This window comes from Nelusetta ayraudi, unplaced genomic scaffold (genome assembly GCF_046127955.1).
Source record: "Nelusetta ayraudi isolate G7.1 ecotype Tasmania unplaced genomic scaffold, CSIRO-AGI_Nayr_v1 ptg000040l, whole genome shotgun sequence".
NCBI lineage: Eukaryota > Metazoa > Chordata > Actinopteri > Tetraodontiformes > Monacanthidae > Nelusetta > Nelusetta ayraudi.
Window position 1 is genome coordinate 427,231 of NW_027466090.1, and position 25,366 is coordinate 452,596.

Here is a 25,366-nt window from a genome sequence, read left to right on the forward strand (position 1 = left end):
CCATCCCATGATATTTTGATCAAAGTCCAGGCCAAAAGGCTCTGGGCAGGGTTCCATTCATCAGATGTACACAGATGAATGCATCTTCAGGCAAACAAACAAGTGCACACAGGCAGAATGACACGTGAGCCTAACATGACTGACACCGCCGTTCAATCCGGGCTGTTGCTGAATTAATCCCCATTCTTTCACTCTCAGCTGTCGCGGCTCCTGACCTGGCTTACACACAACTGACACAAGGACCACACGGGACGCTCTTGTCCCACTTTGAGGCGTTTGGACGGACCTGGAGCCGCGGGTGGGCGAAGAACTCGTTGAGGAAGTCCATGAGGAGGTCGATCTTGAGGCAGCTGACACACAGCACCACGTGCTTCTCCGTCTGCGCCCTGTAGCGGCTGTAGTTCCCGCCGGACTTCTGCCGCTCCATCCATAGAAAGGCCAGCTGCTCAAACTGTATTCAGGGAGGACGTAGATCACATTTAACAGATGGGAATTGGATTACGAGCCAGGTGGTTCGCCAAACACAAACAATGGCCCCCCTCGTCCTCAACCCTAGAGGGGGAGGGTTGGGGGGGATGGAATTAAGAGATGTGGACATTCGGTTCTGGGTGGGTGGATGACACCTGATGGCAGAGATCAATGGACGAACAGGTAAATAACATTTGACCTGAGTTGGGCTGTGGGATGCTGGCTGTGCTAAGATAAATATTTTGAGTTGTTTCAGCTGCTTCAATGAATAATTAATAGACTTTATTTCATCATAGTGACTCCAGATTTCCAACAGGATGGATTTTGTGGAAGAGCATTGTCTTGGGATATAAATGAGCGAAATTGATTTGACGTACGATCAGTCACTGCAACCGTGCACACATTATTTTACATCCGAGTTCATGACATCAAGCAAAGTACCACTCATCACAATTGTGTGCAAATAAGATTTATAAAACACATCAAAACAAATCTGTCTGTTTGTGTTTGTCTGTTTGTTTGTACAGCGAAGCCTCAGGAAAGCGTCCAGGAAGTCAATTGGAAGAAAGAAGGGTTGGAGTCAGATCAATGACACTAAAGTGATTGTGAGGTAAAAGAACACGGCTACAAGAAGCAGCAGGTCGGATTTACAGAATAGAGCACGGAGACAGGGAGGAGATGTTCCCGTCCTCTGTCCAACAGTAAAAGTGTCTGGGATGATATTTACGATAAAGGATCTAATTGGTAAAATAAGCAAACGTTTAAAAGTCGTTTCATTATTCAGGCACTTGTCCTCGTAAACACTGGGCCGACATTTAACTGCACCATGAGAAATATCGACCTTTGGGGCAGGAATTAAAACTCATCCTTCCCCAAAACCAATTTTCAACAGCATCAGTCAGCAAATAGCTGCTTTTCTTGGCGAGACAAATTTTCTTTTTCCCCCCACAGCCAGAAACAATCAAACTTGGGATGAGACAAAATCAGATCATTATTGCACATTAAAAAATCATCAGGCTCCACAAAGCCAAGCGTACATAAAATTCTATAGAGCCATCATTTGTGTAAAGCCAACACTTGACTGCCTAGCTGTGATTGATAGGCACACACAGGCACACAGACACGAGCACAAGCACGCACACACAATGCAAGAATCAAGCAGTTCTTTGAGTTTTATGACCTGTTCCAGAGAAAGTTTCCATAAACCGTAAAGACAAATTAGCTGAACGGCTGGCTTTTTAAACATTTATTTCCCCCATCAATGTCTTTTTCTCTCTCAAGGTGCTGATTTCACACAGTCACAGTTGCAGGAGTGTGTTGTGGGCAGAAACAGAAACAAAAATAGATGATTGCGAAAAAGAAACAGACAGTCGGTCAAGGTGCAGCTTGGAGACGGGCCATGGCTTGACTCAGCGTCTCGCGCTCACACACACACACACACACACACACACACACACACACACACAGAGGGTGGACGCTGGGGCGAAGGCGAAGGGTGGGTCCAGTTTTTAAATGTCAGGAGGTATTTATGGATGAAAGATGTGGAGAGGATAGGGGGGAGGTTGTCATATTGGCGATGCTGAAGATTGACTTCGGCAAGTATCACCTGGATGTTTTGTTTTTTTTATCTTCTATTCCTAAAGATATTTCCAACCATCTGCGTGCAGCCGATGGGGGTGAAAATACAAAACGAAACAATGAGAAGGTATTTAAAAGGCCTGATGAGCTGCAGGGCGTAGGATGCAAGCTTACGCCTACCGCTCGTTCGACAAAAAAAAACAAAACAAAACCGTAGAAGAAAAGCTACTGGAGATGAGTAGTGTTCGCACCAAAGAAATCCAATTTGCAACAAAGCCAGAATGACACTAAACAAAATCAAACGACATTTGTTTGTCAGAAGTGTGCGAGTGCGTTTTTTTTTCGAGCCCAGAGAGACCCTCATCTGACTGCAGGGTAGAGTGTGTGTGTGTGTGCGTACACATGCACGCACGCACGCACACACAAGGAATTTCCTCTCGTCGGTTCTTTTGGGAAACACGCTAGTAGGTGGAACACCTCGGGGGGGCGATAGAGGGAGGACCAAAGCGCTGCACAAACACAAAAGAAACAACACACGCAGCGACGTCGCGCAAGTGACATGTTTGTCGGAGGTGTTTCTATTCCGAGCGCGTAAATAGTTCCTCAAGTTCCCTCCGCGGAGCCGTTTAACTGACAGCGGCGGGATTTGAAAGGGACCGAGCGCGTTACAGGCAGACTCACTCTCACCGTTCCCCGAATAAAAATAAGTGTTGTTAATGTACGTAGGATGCAGTGACTCACCACTTTATTTGCTCGGGGGAGAGGGGAGGGAGGAGCAGGAGTGTAAGATTTATTATTAGTTCGTAACAGGGAAGTCAACTGCAATGAGCGTTAACGGCTCTGAAGGGGAAACGATCATTTGGATTTCAGCTCTTAAAAAAAAAGAAAAAAAGAAAACCGCTCACTTTTTGACCTTCTGAGTCCCTCCAAAAATCGCAATGGATTCCACAACCAATCAGCTGCCCCTTGGTCATGGCAAAAAGGAAAAAAAAAAAAAACAGGAAGTGGCTGCCGATAGCCGCTCCGGAAAGGCCCCGGAAGAAGGAGGAGGAAAAAAGGGAGGAAAAGGGAGGAAAAGCGCCACCAAGGAGGAGATTACCGTGGATGCCGCACTTCACCTTCAGAGGCAGGACAAAGACAACGTTTGCCCGCTGAGAAGATGTTCTTGCCTCCCTCCAGACCGGCTGCAGCAGGAGTTTAATTCAGAACCATTGTGACGTAATGCACCAATGGTGCGCCTCAGACTCCAGCGGCAGGAACCGAACTAGAAAATGAACAATCAAGTGTTTTCTACAAGCTCTTCTTCCCCATGGATGGGTACGTGAAGGAGGATAAAACCAAAGGATTTAGGACCATCTGGTGTTCAGTCAGATTATTTTAAGGCGCCTTGCCTCGCATTTACCTCTGCAGATTTTAGCAACATCATGCAAACGTGGGAGACGTCGTCCGTCAGAACCCGCCTCACTTATTTTTTTTCAAACATCAGATATTTGTTTTCCAAAGCACGTATTGCCGTCCTGGCATTATCCTGCGAAACTACTAATTATGTGGTGGTGGGTGGGCGACGTGGTTCCCGTTTCTCACCTGGATGGGAAGCACAATGAGCGCCACGAAGATCATGATGACGACCAGCAGCTGCGAGGGCCAGATTTTGGGCGTGACGTCCCCGAAGCCCACAGTGGAGAAGGTGACCACGCAGAAGTAGAGCGAGTCGAACAGCGTCAGGTTGTTGCCCGCTCGCTCCAGGTGTTGGATACCACAAATACTGAAGAAGAAGAAGAAGAAGAAGAAGAAGAAGAAGAAGAAGAAGAAGAAGAGAGAGAGAGATGACCCCAGCTTGGAATCAAGATGCAGGAAAACACAATTTCACTTCTAATGTTCAGGCAGATTTTTGTCGCTTTTTGTCTGGTTCTGTTCTGGTTGGTGTCACCACCTCAGTTTTTTTTCCTACCCTCTTCTCTGAATATCCTCCACAGGGCTGCTTGTGTTTGCCTCTACAAATAACTCCATTACCTTTAATCTTTCGTGAAGCCAAGGACAGCTGCTCTTTTGTATGATTTTTTTTTTTGTGTGTGTGTGTGTGTGTGTGTGTGTATTTGTGTTTGTTTGTTTTTTTTATGTAGATTGACAAGAAGAATTTTTTAGCATTATTATTTTAACAATGAGGCTTTGTATTGACAGTGTTTGAGCCGCAGGCTTATTCTCTACAGTCTGATGATTGGCACACAGGTTGTTTTTTTTTTTTGTCTTCCCGACTATGTGCTGTTCAATAAGAAGATTCTGCTGCTGCTGCTGCTTGCATGTGACTGGAGTATCTTCAGCCACGAGTCAGTGGAGGAGTTTTATAAAGGAAAGGGAAAAAATCTCGAGTAAAAGAAAGTGATCGCTCAAAATTTGGTGCTGTGTTGGTTAAAGGGAACCTGGATGTCACACAAGTCTGTGCTGCAGGATCTCGAATCACAACTAAAAAAGCATTTATGGTTGTTTTGCTCTTAAAGGTCCGCCATGCAAAAAGATTCCATAGGATCTGTATCTATAACTGTACACAGGCAGGAGACAGTTGGCATGAATCACTGCCCTAAATGTAGTCAGCAGTCACAGCAATGCCATTTAAAACTATAGCTGACGCTTAACCCAACAATTAGCCTCCCCCGGACCATTTAGCGGCATCATAAGCCGACTTTTGCCTCATCAAATAAGCCCCCCGGAACGTCCTTGTTCCGTCTGCCAAACATGTGTCATCCCCTCACCCCCCCCTACCAATCCCCCATTACAGAATGTTTTGTTTGTTTGCCGCTTGACATTTCGGGGTAATTAGGCCTCCGCGATTGAACGACGCGCCAGAGCTTCGACGCAGATGGTGAGCGAGCTGCCGAGGATACACGCGCAAACTTTGATTCACGGCAGGTGCGTGGGATCTTGGTGGATTAACCCGAGGCTTTGGCAACAGACTCGCGGCAAGCTGACACTTTTCTCCGCTACACTCGAGCGCAGCTCGGGCCTCTTGTGGTTGTACTGTAGATGACCTCTTTGCTCTGTCAGGTCCAGGAATGGATATATTTTTTTTACATACACTGTATGTATTTCCCCATATCGTTCCTGCTGCATAAATCGCACCGTTCCCTCGGAGCCTCTTGTCTTCAGCTGCCCGTCTTCAGCTTGTCACACCTCTCACTCCCTGTCAACACCGTCCCTGTTCCTGTCACTCTTTTCAACGCTCTCCACTTTCCTTCCTCCTCGAGATCAGTGTAGGCGGCCAGTTGTACCCACCAGGTAAACATGAGACACACCAGCGTGCTGATGAGTATCACCACCTGGTTGAACATGGCTGAGTGGGTTCGCTGGATGGCCCTGTGGAGGTCGTTCTGCATGGGGGAGAGACAGACACACGGACCCGCGTGTGAAAAAGGAAAAAGCTGTCGAGAAGATGCGAAAAAAGAAACAAAATGGAGACGATGTGCAGCTATGGAGGCCGATTACTGGGGGGGGAGGGGGAAATGAAATGAAATTAAAAAATCCCTTAGTTGGAAGTGTCATGTTATACGTGTCCGAGAGGGAGACGTGTCACATGGCAGCCTTTAATTCCAATGGTAGACAGATGAGGGATAGATGGAGGCAGAAAAGTGCGGAAGCTTCCATTAAAAGCCCCAAAATGGCGAGACTGAGACGGCAAAGACAGTCGAACACGATGCTAAAAATACAATTTGACTGAAAGAAAGGAAGGAAAGTAAGAAAAGAAAGGGGTGTGGGGGAATCCTTCACTCACGATCATGTTTTCCAGAGAGTGCTTGGCGAGCCAGCAGTTGAGAAATACGGGGATGAAGAGGTTTCTGAAGGAAGGAAAAATCACCTGTCAGGGAGATAAGAAGTTTCAGTGGGCTTGACTGCTGGTCACAACACTCCCCCCCACACGTCGACCGAACCAATTAAAGAAATCCCACTGACTCTCTAAAAAGACACAGGACAGAGACAAATCCACCCCTGCTACTCACAGTGATCATGAAGGGAACGGCGCTGATCATCTCCAGAATGAAGGGGACACGCAACACTTGCTCCCAAACGTTGCCCTAGAAACGAGAAAAATATGTGTGTGTGTGAGTGCGTGTGTGTGTGAGAGACACTCAGAAGTCAAGAAACTCTGTTGTCATGTCGACCGTCAGGGATTACCACAAGTCCTTGTTAAGGAGAACTGAAGGTGAGAAATGGACTTGTTTGCACGTCTGCTAGGATGCAGAGAGGTTGCAGCAACCTGCGTCTTTTATTTAGGGTGTCACCACCTTTTCCCATGTGTGTGTGTGTGTGTGTGTGTGTGTGTGTGTGTGTGTGTGTGTGTGTGTGTGCCTGCCGTCAACTTCTGACCGACCCGATCTGACTCTGGCGTAGGTGTGTGAAGGGTATGTCCACAGGAATCAGTCGACAGTTAAATGCTACGGCCCCCCAGCCTTCGCACTAATCTGCAGAGGGGAAGCCTTTATAGGCTTACGGTGCCCACGTGCATCAAAGGTGGAGGAGCTGATGGGCTGATTGGCCTCCCACACGGCCGCGCAGCACCGTCTCCGGGACGAATCGGTCAGCCGAGGCAGGATTTGCCCAATTAGCTCGCACAATTACACAACTGTCCATGCTAGCAAGCATGGAAGCAGGAATCCATTTATTTACCTAAAGTGGTCCAGTTCTGAGATAATGACTGCCTCCTGTCACCGAGTTGGTTGGTTATGCACCGTTATCTGTTCCACCTGTTACATCACTGGAAGCCACCAGCGAGCTTGCTGTGCGTTGTTACCAACCCCGCCTACTTTAATTTCTCATTTTAGCAGGCTTTTGGAGCCCTGCATTGTGACTGGGACTCCCTGCTGTGCCTTTCAACGCGGAACAGAATCATATTTGGAACCTAAAACAGCAGTGAACAGAACACAGGTGAACCAGTGCAGCTCTAACTGTTCTGACTGTCCCACCTGGGATGTGCCTTTCGTTCGTTCGTCGTGTTTCGCTCCTGTTCCTGTTCTTACTGATCAATGAAAAGTGCTTTCAATGTTGCTACATTATCCTGTATAGTAAGATAAAAAAAAGTCCCGGAAGAAAAAGAGAATAATCTACAAAAGCAGAATTGGAGAAGCGCATTGAAAAATACAGAGCAGCTTATCGCGTCTGCTTGGGTCTGCAAATACGAATAAACCTGACTGAGGAGGCAACTTATCAGTTACGACAAAGGAATGGGAGCCATAAAGGTTTGGAATTAGCCGGGCAATGCTGACATAACATTTCCACAGTGTGGAAAGAATTCAGTTGTAATAAAATTGGCGGTACAAGCTCACAAATATACTGAGTGGCAGGACGGTGCTGACGAAGCTCCAGGACTTTGAGGAGCAAATTAGAATTTTTTATATATGGTTGGTCAGGTTTCCTTTTTATTTTTTTAACAACAACCTTCCCACCTATTTAAAAACAGGTCTTCTAAAAATAATAATAAAAGGGGCTAAGATCATGCACAAAGACCTTTTCATATAGGCATCCAACACAAAGCCTGCACTGGTGGCTGCCACACTTCTCTGGTGTAAATGAAGGGATTCAAAAGTGAGCAAACGCCGCCTCAAAGCACAAATGGTATGGATGGCCACACACACGAACACACACACACACACACACACAGGCTACACGTGTCGACATCACAGGCTGGGGGACATGACAGAGGGTTTCGGCTGCGGAGGGGCTGTGAGTAGCTCACCTTGTAGCTGAGATACACCAGCAACATTGTTTCAGAGAAGCTGATGAAAGCCACCAGCACCTGTGGAAAGAGGGAGAGACAGACAGACAGACAGACAGACAGAGAGGGTGAGAGAGAGAGAGAGAGAGAGAGAGAGAGAGAGAGAGAGAGATGCAGACTCAGAGGATACAAATGACAACACACAGACTCAGAGCGGAGAAAAAAATTTTGGAGTCAGAGGGAGATGGAAGAGAAAAGAGCGTAGGTGGAATCAGTAGGCGCGTGGATGATTGAGCCTCTGAGGCAACAGGTCTAAATGAAGCACGACACTGTCTGCTGTCTGCTTGTGTACACACGACTTCAAAAAGGGAGCGCGTGCACGAATGGCGCTGTAGGTGAACGTTTGTGCGAGGGAGAAAGAAAAATGAACCCAGTTTCAATTCATGTTGTGCAAACGAAATGCAGAAGAAAAGAAAAGGAAAGAAAGAAAGAAAAAAAACAATGATTAGGGGGCGGCGCAGATACGACAGATGCGCAGATATGAGTGCAAACAGCCGGAAGCCTCGTTTGCACAGGAGTGCACGTCTCTATCTGACCTGCAGGGCCCACAGCGGCAGAGGTCTGTCCACCGAGATAATCAGTTTCCTGCGGAGCAGAAGAAAAAGACCAGGGGGGGCGGGGGGGGAGAGAAAAGAAAGTAGTTAGCGGATAAAATTAAAAATTGTGTTGTTTTTTTTCCAACTCCCTCGCAAAATGACACCCGACAGAATCACAACGGCAGCTCATGTCACGGCATAAAATTTAATTATGTTTACAGCTGCAGAGGGGCGAGCTTCAGAGCGCACAGCTGGCGGAGCGCTCGTAACTTCCTGAGAGAAATATTCTCAGTTAAAGAGAAATTCAAGGCATGGCATTTTTTTTGGTAGTTGTCCATGTTTTTATTTTTTCATTTTTTTTTTGTTGGCAAAACGACACCCTGGAGTTGATTGTTGCCTCTGCCGATTTTTGTGTTCTCCTGCGTCTCTGCCGCCCAGAGCAGGGTGGGAGTGGGAGGAAGCGTGGGCCGAGCCCAATCCCTTCACTGAGCTCGTGCTGTCAAGCCCCTAATTCACATGGAGCCAGAGCTTACCCAGTGACACCAGCCACCAATTAGATCAATAGGTCCCCGAGCAGGAGACGCGGGTTCACTTCCTGGTTACCTCCCTGCTCCCCTGGCCCCCCCGCTACTGCCGATTACACACTTTATCTCCACTAGATCGCCGTTGATTAGCCGCCGCAGACGCGTAACGCCGACAGGTAATCCATGCGGCCCGGTTGTGATGAATGAAGGCGGATATGCAATGCTCAATATCAGCGCGGCGGATTGCTGCCGTTAAGTAAAGTCGCATTGATTGCGTTACGCAGGGTTTCCGACTCGGGGGACGTCGCTCCTCCTCCGGAGGGGATGTGCGGTTCCACCGGCCTGGTCTGGAGGCTGAAGCCATCACTTCTAATTAGAGACTCACCAGTCAAACTCGCTCCAGGGTCGGGATGATGTGTTCTGTTTGGTGCAGTTAACTCCGCTCGCACTGCAGGGGGGTGAGAAAAGAGAAAGCGAACGACAGTGAAGGCAGCTTGTGTCACGCAGACTGAATCCGGAGAGAGAGAAATATTGCATCTCCTCCTGTTTCCTTCCACCAGCATCTCACATTCACTTTTTCTTTGCTGGTTTCTTTTCTATTGACCCGCTTGTCCCTGCCATCGGGCCTCCACACTAACACAGATATTTTATTTCATGTCATTCAGCAGCTGCTGTCATCGTCCGTCTCACCAGTCCTGTCTTCCCTCCTGCGGATTGTCCAGCAGAACTCTGACGATGTAGAGGAGGCAGCTGAGCACTTTGAGGGCAAAGTTAAACATTCGCACTCGCAAACCTGCAATGCAAAGAAAAGACAAAGCAAAACGCAGACAATTACTGTTGAAAAAAAAAAGATTATCACGCAAGTTTGAACTACTTGCGTGATAATCTACTACGAGGAGTCTGATGAAAAAAGTTATTCTTTCTTTTTAGTAATACGTATCAGTCCCTCATTTTTTCCACTCCTGGAGCTGCAGCATTCAAACAATCAAAACTTTGGAACAGAAATTATTTTGATTTTTGAAAATGTCTCAGAATAAACCACAAGTGGTCTCTGAAATCACTAGGCAGACACCTGAGCCAATCACAAGCAGAGCAGACTGGTTGAACATGGGCTGATGAAAATCGGAGCAAGAGGGATCGAGAAAAACACACACACACACACACACACACACATTAAGCAGCGACTCACGTAGGGAGGAAACAAATTAAGGGGAAAAACACAAAGAGCCCCACAAAAAAAACCAAAGATTGACTCCACAGCAAAGGCAACTCACTAGATCTTTGGTTTTTGATGAAGAACAGCTTGAGGCGCTCCTTGAACGTGTTCTCGTTGACGTAGAACTCCACCTGCACCCTGGGAGGAGGGACGGAGAGGTGGACGGGGACAGAAAGACAGGCGGAGATAAGGAGGGAGCATCGGAGAAACTGCAGGGGGACGCAGCGGGTGAGGTGGCGGGCGCTTTTTCATCGGTCAAGTCAAGAGGCAAGAGGCAGGAAGTGGAGGGTTGGGAGAGAGTTGAAGGTGGAGGAAGGAAGAGAGGTGGAGAGGTGGAGAGGGCCATAATGACCCTTTTTAAAAGCATGGAAATAAGACAGCGTGTCCGGCTGAATGAAGGGCTAATGGGCTTTTCATTTTTTTGGGGGGAGGAAATGGTGTTCCTGCTGGTCCCCCTGCCCATGGACCCAGACAGCTGCAGTCAGTCTCGTTATCTCCGCTGATTAAATATAGAGCAACAAATTACTTCCCTCTGATGTTTCAGCTGAACATGGGAGGCCATAATTACTGCTCTTTCTCCCTTTTCATTCTGGCACCCTCCTGTTAGACACACACACACACACCAGCACACAGACACACAGTGTGCCAAAAACACACACACCCATGACCGGGATTATTAGGATTATTTGACCGTTCACACACCCGCCAGACACAGAGAGAGAGTGAGAGAGATAGGTAGATAGATAGATAGAGAGAGAGATGGGGGAAAGAGAGAGAGGGGAGGATAATGACAGAAAAGGACATCCTCTCATCCTCTCCAGATAGTTCTTTACATGTGGACAGGCAGCACATAACCAGCAGAGTTGGGCGTGGGGGTGCGGGGGAGGAGGGTGGGGCAACTGTACTACTTCCTGTCTCACCACCTCAGGGGGTGGGGGGACTTCTCACTCGCTCTCCTTTCATCCGCATGGAGGCAGGAGTGGATGACTAAGGAGGACGAGGATGAAACACGACGTGGCTCGGCGTGCCGGTGGTCTCCTCTCTCGGCTCACGGACAGATGAAAGGTGGGGGGCCGGAACGACTGCGGTCTGTTTTTCACGACTGCGGGAGCGGGAGGCGACTGCGCTCAATGGGGGTCTTCCCAGGGTTCCAGAGTGACGTTATATCAGCGCACAGCAACATTTGGGGCTGGGGATAACGTCCCTCTGTGTTGCTATGGCAACACTTGAGCTCGTTGTCTTTTTTCCTCGCTCGCTCGCTCGCACGGGCAGCTTTCAGCAGACACATAGTTGTGAAGCGTTGTACAAGTGAAAAAGCCCAGAGCCCGGCCGGCTGCGACTTGTTCCAAACCTACTTCGCTGTGAGCAGCCTGCCGACAATAAGGCTTCCGCAAACACAGCAGAGGGAAAAAAGACAAACATTCAAATGTGAGAGTGGCAGAAATTTGAGCTTGCACCTTCGTGAGGCGAAGGGGTTAATGCGTTTAGACCAGGCCCCTAGAATCCATGATGGCGGCCCATTCATTTCAATGTGCTTACTCAACCAGCACATACGCCGAAAAAGTTTTCCACCTAACTCCCATGATCTATTAGGCCAATCAGAACAATTCTGCAGAACGTCACTAACAGACACGTTAGGATGCAGCCAATCAGAACGAGCTGAGACACAGCAGCATGTACGACATTGTGACAACATGCTGGGAGCAAACTCTTTTCTGCTGATTTTCTGGTCCATGGGATTTTTTTGCTGCAGTACCTCGAGTGGCCACTGGGAAAAATCGGCCTTCCGCCATATTGTTTATTTAGAAGATAACTCGCATTCAAATGCTCCAGTTTATTGCGATGTGACCGATACCACTGATTAGCTGGCAATTACGGTTTTCCTCTTTGACTCTGCCCCAGGGCAAGGTTTCTCCAGACAATCTCATTTGGAAAAAATAATTTCAAAAAATCACAGAGGCCATGAAAGCGGTTTGACCTTTGAGTCTTTCACTGGCTCTCCGCTGCTCTCTGTCCCTTAGATCTTAGGCCAAACACACACGAGCCCCCGACTGTTTAACTCTCGCAAACACCTGATGCATCTGGCGAAAAGGGTTGCTAGTCGCTGGGTTTACTTGCGTGACCCACTGAATTTTCAGTCATAGTTGAGAAGCTGACTGCTAGCCCCCGTCGCGCTTCACTGCAGCCTGTTCTGAAGAACGCTGGGAACACGACCTGATGTTGCCTCGATGACTCATGCCATATAGTCTACAGATGAAGGATTGACCGGCGCGTGCCTTCCAAGCCAGTGAGGCTCTAAGCGATGCTGGAAAAATTAACTTTACATTTGGTATTGCGCTTGTGTGCCTGAATGCAATTCCTCGTCTGAGCGGCAGCATTGGAAAAGGTCCAGTCGGAAAGAGAAAGAAAGCGAAACGGGACAGAGGATGAAATTGTGGAGAGCATAATTGCATAGCAAACAAGCAAGGAGAAAAAAAAAAACCCACACGTGTGAGAAATCTTTCTGTTAAACCAAATTTGAATGTAAGTGGGAATGATTTCTACAAAATGAAAGACATACAAAACATCAGCAAAAATCTTTGTGCAAAAAAAGATACTGAGGACCTTATAGCGGCTCACATGCTAATATGCTATCAGGTTAATGCATCACTTTTATTAAAAAAGAAAAGAAAAGAAAATCTGCCAGGAGCTCTCAAGTGTCCATCTCAAACAATAATTTAATTATGATCTCATTGAGAGGCATCCAGGACCAAACGCAAATGCGTTTCGACCAAGTCTCCCTCAGAGTGAGGAAGTTTTGAGATGGACACTTGAGTGTTGCCAGCTGCTTTTCATTTTTTTTGATAGAATTGTTTAGGCTCAGCACCCCTTTAAAATTTTTATTTGAGAGTGCATGTTTTTATATACTAACTTCAATGCAAACATTTTACAAATCAAATTTCTCTCGCACCCTCGCAAGAACTTTATTTTGGTTTTACGCAACTCGAAACCCAACGGCCACCGTCAACCCAAGTGGTTTCATGGAACAGGGCATAGACCTTTTGCAACAAGGAGCAGCGGATCTCCTGTTCCTCTCAGCGCTGACTGAAATAGCAAGTAGGTGGGCTGAGCCAGTGACTCGCGCCCTTTAGCTCGCTTTGGTGTGGTTGGATGATTTTGTTTGCATCTGGGAAATCAGTGTGAGACAGGAGGGGCCCGGATGACTGTGGCAAACACTTGTACTGAATTCCTGATTATTAACATGTGTTCAACCATGCAACCAAACACTGAGGGACACACAAAAGAATTTAACGGGAAGATTTCTGAATAAAAATCAAATAAAAATAGGTTTGACATTGGATCTTTGCTTAGCGTTTAAATAAATAGTGAATCTTTGTTTATGTATTTGATTAGAAATGGTACACTCCCTGATTTTAAAAGCGCAAAACTCTCCAAAGCACGTATAGGCCAGCTGTTTATTCTCTCGTCTATTCGTCTAGTCAGGGACAACAACCTGTTATGGGACTTGTGGCTCTGTTTTTTATGTAACATGTTCATAAGTGAAAAACTGCTCAGTCTTGTGACTCCAGCTGGCCAACGGAGACGCATCGTGCACACACCGCAGACACACTGTGCAACCGTTCCGGAATGCATCACGCCAACACCTGCCTACACGCCATGTGGCACATTAACCATTTTACCTTGATGATTTTGTTTTTTATGATCATGGGAAGCCATAATCATAACGGAGACTGAAATCTGATTAATTTCCCTGACCCTGCTGGGTAGAAAGCAGACTAGGGCCGTTAAACTGGTGCTATGATCATCTCTCTGCCACCGGGTGGCTGTGTGTAGCCCAGGCTCTAAAGTTTCATAAATTACATTTTATTTTGAAACAAGCATTCAATTCGGTTAAGATAATCTATATGCACTAAAAAAAAAATGTTTTATAAAGTGTTCTTCTAAAAGTAACATTTGGAACAGATATGCATAACTGCATTATTTTATGTTATGTTATATTATGTTATGCCGAGGATGTAAAAATTGGGTGAAAAAACAGTTAAAAGCAGTTGTACACAATCAGCATGGGTGGGTCTACCTCATGTGCAGTCACCAGCTGGGTAAGAGATAGAAATAATCTCTGAGTCAACGAGACATCCTTTCTTGATGATGTTTGACAGTCGCTGATCGCTTTTCTTTTATATCAAAAAACCGCGAGCAGCGTGTGGGACCAGGTTGATTATCACCGATCTGGCGAAGTGAAAAGCTGTAAAGCTCGTTCATGCATCAACTCACCGTTGAGCGAAATTGTTGTCAAACCTGTTAGTTTGATTGTAAGGTAGCCGACACATCACGTCGATATGCTTCTGTTTATGTTGATATATGGATCAGTCACCTGTGCTCTGTTTTTGTAATTAATAACAAAAGGCTTCTGGTTTCTCTTTTAGACAAAAGAACCAACGAGAGGTGATCGCAAGAAAAGACAGAATAAACTTATTTCAGCCAGTTCATAACAAAAGGGTTCGCTGCACCACTCCATAATGAAGCATCGGGACGGTGAGCTGTGCGCATGCAGACGAGCATATGTGGCAGCAGACTGTATGTTGAGTGTGTGTTCACATCACCTCGGCGAGATTGGCCTGCATCTTCTGCTGTGGGAATCTGCTGTGCTAACACACTTGGTGTGTTTACATAAAGGCCAATATTTAGACGCCATTTCTAATTTGATTGAGTTTGTAACCGTTGCAAACGGAGCACTGCGCTGCTTGGGTTTTTCCAAATGAGGCCTTTTTCAAATTTAATATTTTCCAGTTGACCTATCAGGGATGTGATGGTCTTAGTCATTAGACAGTGAAGCGGCACATTCAGAAAAGTGTCGAATTTTGCACCAGTTTTACATATTCTCATCACCAATTCTCCCAATAATTGTAAAACAATTTTTGGTTTGTGAAAACATTTTCAATCATTGAACTCCTGTGAGTCTATTTGATCTAACGAAGGTTTGCCAGCATGTAGGGTTGCCTACCGCACGACATGCAGCATCTGCAACTTACCACCTGATTAAAGTATAATGCAAATGTTTCCTAAACGTACAGGGGTTGCATCCATAAAAGAACAGTGGAATGTTAGTTTCTATTAGTCATGGAAATTGCCTAATGAGACTACAATGGACTTCCGGGTGAACAAAGGGCAAAATCAGATTGTTTGCGTACTTGCAAAGATACCGACTAATGGGACTTTCCATTTGCACTGATTGTCTTCACAACAGCCAATTTGGTGAAAGCATTAATGTTTGCCTTTCCCTCGAAGCCAATCCACGCAAACGGCTGTCAAATCCATTGCCGCGTCAACATTTGACCACAGCTGTGGCTTTCCGTTACTTGACAAACATCCACTTTTGGAGCAGCGGATCTGTTTTCATCCCATGGCACTTACGGTGACGTGCATCCCTAAATCCTGCTATCTAGTTATTTTCCCCCCCACGCCTTTCAAAGTCCCCAAATGCCTCTTAAAACCCAAGTGAGGAGATGCTGCGATATCTCCTCAGGAGAAGAGGATAATTTCAGAGGTCATTTTGCCCTTGATGTGTCTCTCTAACCGAGAGCTTTTCCACTTGAGTCGACAAAAGAGGATGAAAAATAAAGAGGAAATATAGCTCAATAAAGCGCTGAGCCCTGAGATAGATTGAGAGTCAGGTTCTTTAATCTGAGTGGGAGGATGAGGGGGAGAAAAGCGCGATAAAACTCATAAAGGCCATTATTTTAGAACAGAAAACCCTCACAATGCTACCGCTGGGCCGTAACCGCCTATCAGCACCCCCAAGGCTAAACAAAAGCGGTGGGAAAATATATGATTAGATAATTGTGGGGTGGGGTGGGGATAGCATTGAAACAATGTGCCGAAATAAACACACGCTGCCGGAAAAATGGTACAACAGTTTCGGTGTCATAAGACCGGCCGGGGGAGCGTAACTCTCCGGGAGATACGTGGGCCCCGCGCCTCATTATAACCACAGGTTTATCAACGTAATTATTTGGAGTCAGGCGACTGCGACAATCTCACGGGCCTTAATAAAGCACGGAGAGTATCAGTAACAGCTGGGGAAGCAGAGAACATGAAGAAAAGGGCATAGCGTAGCGTTTCAAACCCGAGCCTGGGGAGGGAATTAGCCGTGTGTGTGTTTTTCCTTTCTTCCTTTCACATTAGCATGCGGGCTCTAAGAGTTGGAGTGTGAAAGAGAGAGAGAGAGAGACTGAGAGAGAGAGAGAGAGAGAGGGAGAGAGAGAGAGAGAGAGAGAGCAGAGACAAAAATACAGACAGAGAAAGACAGATGGACAGAAAGACAGAGGGGGGACATGCGGAGGAGGATCTATGAGTGAGAGAGAGAGAGAGAGGGAAAGAGAGAGAGAGAGGGAGTGTGTTTGTGAGAGAGAGCTAAACCTTGTTCTCCTGCTGCTTCCACCCATGCCTGTGCCCCATAATGACACAGCACAGGCCATCTAATGATACAGTCGAGGAGAATAAAGAAACTTAAATATATACGGGCGCTCATCACAACACACGCACAGCATATAAGGAAAGTCTTCAAACCAGCGCGGAAGGATGACAGGGAGGGAAATTCACTGGATTCGATTGAATAAAGGAAACGGCGGACTAATACATTTGTCCCCCAGACAGGCGTGAAGGGAGAAGAAAAAGGCACGTGAATGTCAACGGTGTGAGCTGGAAAAAAAAAAAACTAACTCAAAAACGGAGAGAGATGCATGTGGAAGCTGTCTGCGGGGGGTCCGCCAGGGCACAAAATGATTGTCATGGCATTTACTTTTCCCACATCTCCGTGTGGCGAACAGATTAGACCACGCTAAAGGTTAAAACGAGCTAAAGAAACGAAACAAAAAAATAAGAGTAAATAATTTCTAGCGCGCTGGCCTTCGACAATGCTCCGCTTGAGTGCTTGAAAAGGAGATCCTCTGAGGAAAAGGGGGCACTGGCTGGGGAAAAGATAAAAAGCAGACAAAGAGACCATAATAATATATGTCGACTACAAATGAGGGCATGGAGCAACTTCAAGAGAAATGACAAGAGAAAAATAAATTGCGGGGCCTTGACAAAAAGCTTTAAGGAGGCGAGGTGTTTTTTTTTTCTACCTTATTTAGCTGAGGGTTGAAGGAACAGCTTGTCCCTGACCCAGATACCCAATCACCACACTCTAGAAGAAGAGAATAAAAATAGTACAAACTTGTAGTAAAAAATTAATAATAAATAAATATAAATATATATATATAAAAGAAATTCTTATCTTTTTTCTCTTGTAGTAAAAAAAAAAAAAAAGAAAGAAATCAAAATTTTATTTTATAAAATCAATATGAGTGCACTTTTACAGAAATGATAAGTGGGGCCTTCAAAAAGTCTCTAAGCGAATATTCAATGCACTCTAGAAGGCAGCCAGTCTCAGTGTTGTCTTTGTTGGTTATTGTCATTGTCGTCAGTACATGGCTGTAAAAAAAAAAAAAAAAATCCCGCATTGGCCAGAAGCACTTGAGGTTGACAGTAAGTGAGCTGCAACTCTCCACGTTCCTGTGCTCTTAAACCCTCCGTATACCACAGGTGGAATTGCTCCGGCTGTTCCTCGGCGCTGCTCGCTGATGCCATGGGGGAATTGCCTCATCGTCTCCTGAACAGATCTTTCACTGGCTGCTCCTTGGGGTAAGGCCTGCTGACACATTCACATAATCTCATTTGTTGACCCGAGTTGAGGACCAGAAGAGAGCAACATTTCCTTCACTTTCCTGATTGTCGTGTTGAATTTGTGGGAAGGGAAAAAAAAACAAAACAACCCAAAACATCCCATGGGCCGATGTTTCCGTTTTATGAAAAGCCCCCGATTGTGAAACCAAATATGGCTCAAATTGATGTTAACTCTGTTAAAAAACCCCATCTGATGACATTCTATCTCCTTATCTCCACAGATTACATTAGGCCGAGATGCGTGCCAGACATTTAACGTTTGATCGGATGAGCGCGAGATATCAATCTGTTTTGAAGCCGCTGCCTCCGCCGTCGCTGCTCGGAACGTGAAATGTGAGAAGCAACAGGGAGGGAGACGTGCGCCATCCCTTCGCCAGGTGTCCGCCGCGTATTAACATCAGCCGTCATCTCAGACATGGGCTACCTGCCCCCTCTGCTCCACTCTGGAGCCACCAGCCGGTGCCGCAGCACCGCTGGGCCCCGGAGGTGCACGAGACACATGCACGCCAGTCCCAGCGCCTTGGCTGCGCAGCAGGAAGGCTCTAAAGTGATGACAGCGGCTCCACTGTTGAGAGGCTGGTTAGGAGTTTGGGGGATTCAATTCCCAGAGGCGGTTTATTGAAAAAGAATGGAGCCCAAATGTCACATGAACGACTGGTGTTTCTGGTTCGGCAATGTGTGCGTCTTTGTAGCTCACAGTTGACCATCAGCTGTGGGTTTTATATATTTCTTTATTTCTTTATTTTTAATTATGCTTTGCGTTGCGAGCAATCTTCAGGCTCGTATGAGGCATTCAAGGACTCCCATGTCACTGCTTCTGCCATAGGTTTCGTTTGGCTCTAACCGTTTCAAAAGCAAAGAGCACCATGGGACACGGTGGACTGAGGCTTCACACAGTCATAAATTATTTTAATGATAATGACACAGCGGTGCATTGGATGCAATGTGCATTGATTATGCTGGGGAGCAGAGCCAAGCAGGCCCGCTACGATGTGGCGTGACAATGGTCACACTAAAACAAACAAACAAAAATAAAGCCGAGCAGAGGGAAATAAAATTTAAACACGCTGTGTGGCATCAGCAAAGAACATTTAGACCAAGCGGAGGAAGTAAAAGATGGGACTTTTTTAATTCATGGGGAGTTCAGCGAGGGGCCAGTTTGTCAGAAGGGGAACTTTAACTTCTCTGACACAGTTTCAGACCCACTAGGCTGCCCGTCGTTCAAAGACATGAATAACGTTGTGAAAAAGAATGGCAGTGCTATTGATGATATGCTATGAATACATATTTTTGTGTACTTGGACTTTCAAACAGATCTACTGTATATCTAACTTAGTGCTTGTATGCATGCACCTGTCAACCCATACACAACCATCGGTGAGTGAGCAGAGCAGAGAAGAGCATTGGCCCTGACACCAAGACTCATGTTGTGTTCGTGGGATCATCCTCAGCCATTCATCCATTCATCCTCCCACCGTACCTGCCGCTGTCCTCTCTGTGCCAGCATCACTCGCAGTGATGCCACAATGAATAAACAAAGGGACATGTGCCTCGTCCGATGCATTGCTTTGATTATTTCCATCTCCGAGCCCAATGTACTCCAGGTCCCAGACCTCCTGTCACTCTCACCTGATGTCAGTGGTTTGTCAGGTGTTTTTTTTTTAAGTAAGTAAACCTAATTCGACCTGTCTGTCAGCACACGGTTGCGGCAGACTGCCTGCTTGCAACCCCATTTTCTCCGTCACTCCATCAGACTCAAGTCTGATAAAAATCACCTGTTACGCAGAATGATTTTTCTTATCCGACAAACCATTTATCAGTCACGAACAACTCCCCCGTGTGCGAGCGCCGCCGCTGCGGTCCCATCACGTATTCACGCTTCCTTTCATGTTGTCAGTTCTCTCTATATAGGTGTGTTTCTAAATATATGCATGTATATCCACTGGACTCAGAGTCTCACTAAGGAAGTGCAGCGTCCACCTTGAAGACGAAGCATTAAATGGGGTTGAATATTGACAATTCGGCTGGATCATGCTCCGCACTGGCTTCACTGGATTAAGCTCTTACTGGAAGAATTAAGGAGGGAGGCCAAGAGAGTGCGAGCGCTTCCAGGCATAAACGATGGTGGAAAAGTCGATGGAAGAAGCCAAGTGCTGCGGAAGAAATGTGTAAGTGGCAAAATGAAAAAAAAAAAAGAAAATCGCTCTTAAAAGAAAAGATAATGATTTGTGTGATAAGCTCCCACTGAGTACCCCCCCAATTACAGTGCTACACTCCATTGTGTTCCATCTCGCTTCTGACAATTTAAACATGTAGGCAGGGAGGTGTTTTTGGACTTTTATGAGCTGCCATCAGCTGTGAGAAAAAGAGTATATGGCTCTGCAGCTCAACAGTAAGCAGACATGATTTCTTCAGAGAATCTGGCACTTAAGAAATCTTTTTGAAAACAAAGGCAATAAGAGGAGCATGAATATTTAGTGAAAGATTGAGCAGGTAACTCTTTGTCAGGCAATTGCTCTGACAGCTTTTTTTTGTTTGTTTAAAGCAGAAGATATCTTCTAGTACAGCCAAAAATAATTATTTCATTTTTTGCATGGTATTATCAGAGAGCTCATTTGGCTAGGAGAAGAATTATCATCATAAAACCTGCAAAAGATATGTCCTTTTTCTTTTTCCCCCCTCTTTTAGTCATCTGGCATTTTCCCAGAACAGAACTGGCAGCAACATTTAAACAAAATGGAATCTGTGTTATTAGCAGTATCAATAAAAATGTCCCCATTCTTCTGCTTTTCACCTGACTGATGCTACACACGGGCAACCACGAGCAGCACTAGAGGCAAAATCTTCTGCAGCAGAAGCCAATTCAAAATTGGCTAGTTTTTAACTGTAGCAAAGAAGAATCCCAGCCAAATTGAAATCGCTCGCTTTACTGCTAAATTGTATATACGTGTGAGAAATAAATAAAAGTTATGTTTGGCAAGCACTGGCAATGTTCTCTGGTTGCAGTTTCGGAAGCATGTACTATACCTTTAAAAGGACGTGGTTAAGATTTAAAAAAGCGTTTACTGAAATCCAGTCAAGAGCTAACGCTAAATGCATTCCATCAGGTTGAAGCGCTCACCAAAGGGTTGGAAGCTCTGTATTATGACACTTCAATCAAACATGCCGCGAATAGGGGAAGGGAGCTGGATGGGGCTGTGAATGTTAAATGGTACCAATGGATGGAAACCACACACACACACACACACACACACACACACACACACACACACACACACACACACATACACACACACCCGCACACACACACACAAGGGATGCAAGCTGGGAGGAGGACACGGAAAAACCCGTATAGATTCAACAGAGGAAGGATTACAGGTCTTGGCAACAGGTTTTTTCCTCCCCTCCACTCCGAGCAGAGGGCGACCACATGCACCCAGAAGATAAGTTATGCGAGCACATGTTGACATTTTGATTAATGGGAAAAATGTGTTTCCGAAAATGCTGATATGTCACAGTGTGTATCCGACTGTATGTGCACCTGAGAGCAGTGGGGGAGCCTCGTCGGGCATGGCTAGTTAGAAATTAATGGACCGTGGCATAGCACCGTGTGATTCTCCCCTAATTAAGCTTCCTGTCATTATCAATCACGGCACCTGTTTTTCCTTCTAATCGCTCCTTTTATATATAGTGGCTAATCACCCCGCGGGCACTGAGATCAGCGTCTTGACTGCCCGTCAAGAAAAAAAACAAAACAAGCAGCTGTCCTTCCGATGGAAGGATTATCGTTCCATCATTAGCAGGTTGCTCGGACACACGCAGTAGATTCGGGGTTTAGATTACGGACGACGTTTGGTCCCGACCGCACGCACCAAAGGGGATGTGAAGGAGTGCATTTCTGCTTCACTTGCTGGCAAAGCCCCATAATCAAGCTTTATGGTTCTGCGACGCGGAGAGAAAAACGGCAGCCGCCGCGTCTGCAGGTCACACATGTTCCAGTGTGGGCCATAAATTGACACTAGGAAAATAAAAGCTCATCCACATCAAGTAGGGGGCGGGGGGATTTTCACGGCATGTTAAAGAGTCCACTTTAACTGTCTCATTAGCTTTCAATAAAAGCAGCGACATATTAAGCACTTACACTAATATGGAAATCTGCTACATTGCCGTGTTGTGTGCGTTGTTGTTTATTTTTTTTTTTATCCCAGATGAGGTTGCAGGATTGTTGAAATAAACGTCATGTGTCTTCCAGGGAAGTGGCAGCAGCCTCGGACTGGACCTTCCTTTTGTAATCAGGGGACTGAGGTCACCTCACAGACGGTAGGCCTGGGGGTTATCGCTGTCAAAATTCAGGAGGCCACAGGATGAGGGGCCAAATGAGGAGGAGGAGGAGGAGGAGGCGGAGGAGGACGCCTGTCTCCAGCCTTTGCAAAATATTGATCTGGCAACCCGGCCACACATAATGGTATGATTTATCACAAAGAAAATGAATGCTGAATGCTGTTACATCACGAGTTGCAATATGATAATCAATAAAGACGGGCCTTTTTCCCCTGTAATGGCTGGACTCTGGATTGATTTTGTCCACGCTTTCAATCGCTACATTTCCCCCAATTCACAGTCGCAGCCACAAGTTCCCGAATGTTTGCCTTGCACATTCCGCCACCGGCGCCAACACATATCACGCGTGAAATGGAGGTTCAGCTTTCCCTCCATTAGATGGCATAATGGAATAGCCAAAATTAGCAATGCATATCATGTGGCGCGTCAAATGTGTTGCCCTGCAAATGGGGCGGAAGTAAAAGGTTAATTGCCGGTTACTGAGAGCGCCTACTAGAGGCGGCAGGTCGGCCGTGTTGGCGAGCGTGATGGGCAACAAATGATGCAAACCTGGACTACCACTGGGCTTCTGTGGGCTGCTGCACAGGCTACTTTATTTCATCTTGGGCGACGACATGGTGCCAAATGTGCGCGTTCATGGCACAAGACGCACAAGTACACATATCAATGATCTGTGTGTTGTTTTGGTTGTTGTTGTTGTTGTTGTTTTTTAGTTTGTCTCTACTGGGTCATTCCAAATTAATAGACTATATATATTTCAACAATTGCCTCTGCATACAACCACTTTGTAGGTTCCATAACACAGGGCTGCACAGCTGTGCTAAAGAAACAATCCGGCAATTTCACACGCCCGAATTCAGGTCACTTGACGCGTAAATAAAAAATAAAATATAAAATATAAAATATAAAATATAAAATAAAATAAAACAAACGCAAAAATTTGTACTTTTTCGACGAGCCCCGGCGCGCACAGGGACTTACTGTGCCGTGCGCAAGTGATGCATTTGTGGCTGCGTCCCTACCTGTCGTCGGTCTGCCAGTCCCCGAGCAACAGGTCTCGGAACCGGTACCGAGGTGGCAGCGGGAGCACATCCTTCTCCAGTTCCACCATGGTCCTCCTCCTCTAGAATCCGGAGACTTGGCTTTTCACTGTAAAATCGACGAGGAGCTGGACCCCCCCTACCCCGCCTCCCGCCTCCCCCACTCACACACCAACTTGGCTCCTCTTCCGTGCGCTGTATTCAAAAGAGAGATTAACAACGCGCACGCTGGTCCATCTCATGGCATCGCCAAATGGGCAAAGAGGAAGAGGGGGAGAAAAAAAAAAGAAGCACAACTTCTTCTTTCTTTTTTTTGCGTCAACGCAGATCTACTTTGCCCTCGCGCCGCGGCAACAGGTCGACTCCATCCGTCGGCGTGCGGGGAGGCTCCACTACTTGTGCTGTGACAGCCAGAGAGCAACTGGTTGTCTCTGTCGGCAGCATCACCAGCGGCAGCGGCGGCGGCGGCGGCAGCAGCAGCTGCAGCTGCATCCTCCCAGCTCGAGCTACGCATGGGCGCACTCTCTGCAAGCGACTGTTGCGCACGGTTTTTCATTCAAGGAACAACCAAAAAAAGAAACACTCACACCCGACCCCCCCCAACCACCACACCGCACCCCACCCCGCCTACGCTTTTTTTTCACACCCCAAAACAGATCGAGCATCACCTGAAACCCTGCGTGATAAAAAAAAAAAAAAAAAAGAAAAAGAAAAAAAGAAAAAAGCTAGCAGGAATTTTGCATTCAAATATAGAAAATACTGGAAATTTTTTTACATACAAAATACTGTTTGTTTCCCCCCAGACCTCAACCTCCCCCTGCAGACCTGCGCACGTTTGACTAAGTAAAGCTTATTATTATGAGTTAAACCGGTTAAACCGCGTCCCTGCTCGTTAAAACCCAAGTAGTAACTGTTGTACTTGTTGAGGATTGTATTGCGGATGGATGTGAGGGCGCCTGATGCGCTCTCAGTGTGCGCTTCTGTGCTGTCACCAGGTACAGAAAACTGAAGTGGGAGACAAAGCAGAGGGGGGGTGCTCTCAAAAAAATTATAATTCAATACTTTGATTCACACAAGTGATTATGACACTCAAAAAACTATTCGGTTCAAGAAGAACTGGTGTATGTCACCGGTAATACTCGATTATTGCTGCTCCCACTGATTCATTAATAATGAGAATTGACAGTTCAAGCGTCTGTTAACCCAGTCGTGCATTGGAACAAAGCGGGCTGCTGTGCTGCAGGGTCTGGCTGCAGCTGTTTGTCACTCATTGACTGCATGGCCCATATTGACTCCTGGTTCTGACAGACTCTCTAATGAAATTCAAATACAGGGACTCGCGAGGCCCGTCGACTCAACGCCCGCAGACAACAGGTGTTATTCAAATGAACTTCCAACGATTAAAATTAATCGCGCAGCAGTGTTACGTGTAGATAAAGCGGCAGCTTTGTGAGGCCCCTGACAAACCTCTTCCCTCAGAGGGCCACCGAGGATTACTGTCTGCTGAATTAATGAGCAGTTGAAGGATGACGAAGACAATTGGGGGGGGGACGAGTCACATGTTTTATGACAAACAGGGATGTGAGTTCGTAACCTCCAACACTTTGCCCCCCACCGTTGGACAACAAACAGCCCGTCGCAAATGTAACTTGCAGGGCTCGTCAATCCAACTGTCAGCCCTGTTGGCACTAATTTGTCTATCTTGCCCTCTGGTGGTCATCAAGACACAAGCACACTTTCGTGCGGTAGATTAGTGTGGCTGTGCAGATGGAAGGCTTTGAGCTCAGATGATGCACTTACTTCTCAACGGTGTTTTCTGGCAAAAAAAAAAAAAGGAAAAAAAAGAAAGAAAAAAGATCGAGATAAATAACCTCTGAAATGCGCAGAGACGCGACGAGGGGTTCACAGAGAGGCAAAAAACATTTCAAGTAGGCGGTCCTTGCTGCGTAGCCATGGTAACAACAAAAAGTGACTGAGCAATACACACAGGAGAGACAGTACTTGTGTTTTTTGAAGCTAATTTCAACGCAGTTCACTCGTACATTATCATAACGTGTACTTTGAAGACACTGGCTGCTGCAGGAGCCTGATGGATACGATAAGAGCCAGTTATGTCTCTGCCAACAATGCACACAAAGATTAAAAAAAAAAAAAAAAAAAAGCAAGCCAAA

General features: G+C 46.3%; 1 protein-coding gene and 1 long non-coding RNA gene across 2 annotated transcripts in view; one reads left to right on the plus strand and one right to left on the minus strand.

The window, feature by feature from the left end:
- The window catches only part of kcnt2b (potassium sodium-activated channel subfamily T member 2b), a 40,152-nt gene extending 16,387 nt beyond the window's left edge, over positions 1–23,765 (minus strand). Inside the window, exons 1-11 of the mRNA XM_076033129.1 lie at positions 23,178–23,765; positions 10,145–10,224; positions 9,561–9,663; positions 9,256–9,318; positions 8,347–8,395; positions 7,772–7,831; positions 6,039–6,113; positions 5,813–5,896; positions 5,317–5,411; positions 3,631–3,811; positions 287–451 (exon numbers count right to left, since the gene is read on the minus strand). Of these exons, the coding sequence (XP_075889244.1) occupies positions 287–451; positions 3,631–3,811; positions 5,317–5,411; positions 5,813–5,896; positions 6,039–6,113; positions 7,772–7,831; positions 8,347–8,395; positions 9,256–9,318; positions 9,561–9,663; positions 10,145–10,224; positions 23,178–23,266 (1,044 nt within the window). The 5' untranslated portion in view covers positions 23,267–23,765. The remainder of the gene's footprint in view (positions 1–286; positions 452–3,630; positions 3,812–5,316; positions 5,412–5,812; positions 5,897–6,038; positions 6,114–7,771; positions 7,832–8,346; positions 8,396–9,255; positions 9,319–9,560; positions 9,664–10,144; positions 10,225–23,177) is intronic.
- Positions 14,152–20,595, plus strand: LOC142892967 (uncharacterized). The gene is made up of 5 exons (XR_012927627.1): positions 14,152–14,186; positions 17,674–17,772; positions 18,036–18,393; positions 19,204–19,982; positions 20,503–20,595. It is a non-coding gene; the product is annotated as an uncharacterized LOC142892967 (long non-coding RNA).
- Positions 23,766–25,366: the final 1,601 nt, after the last annotated feature.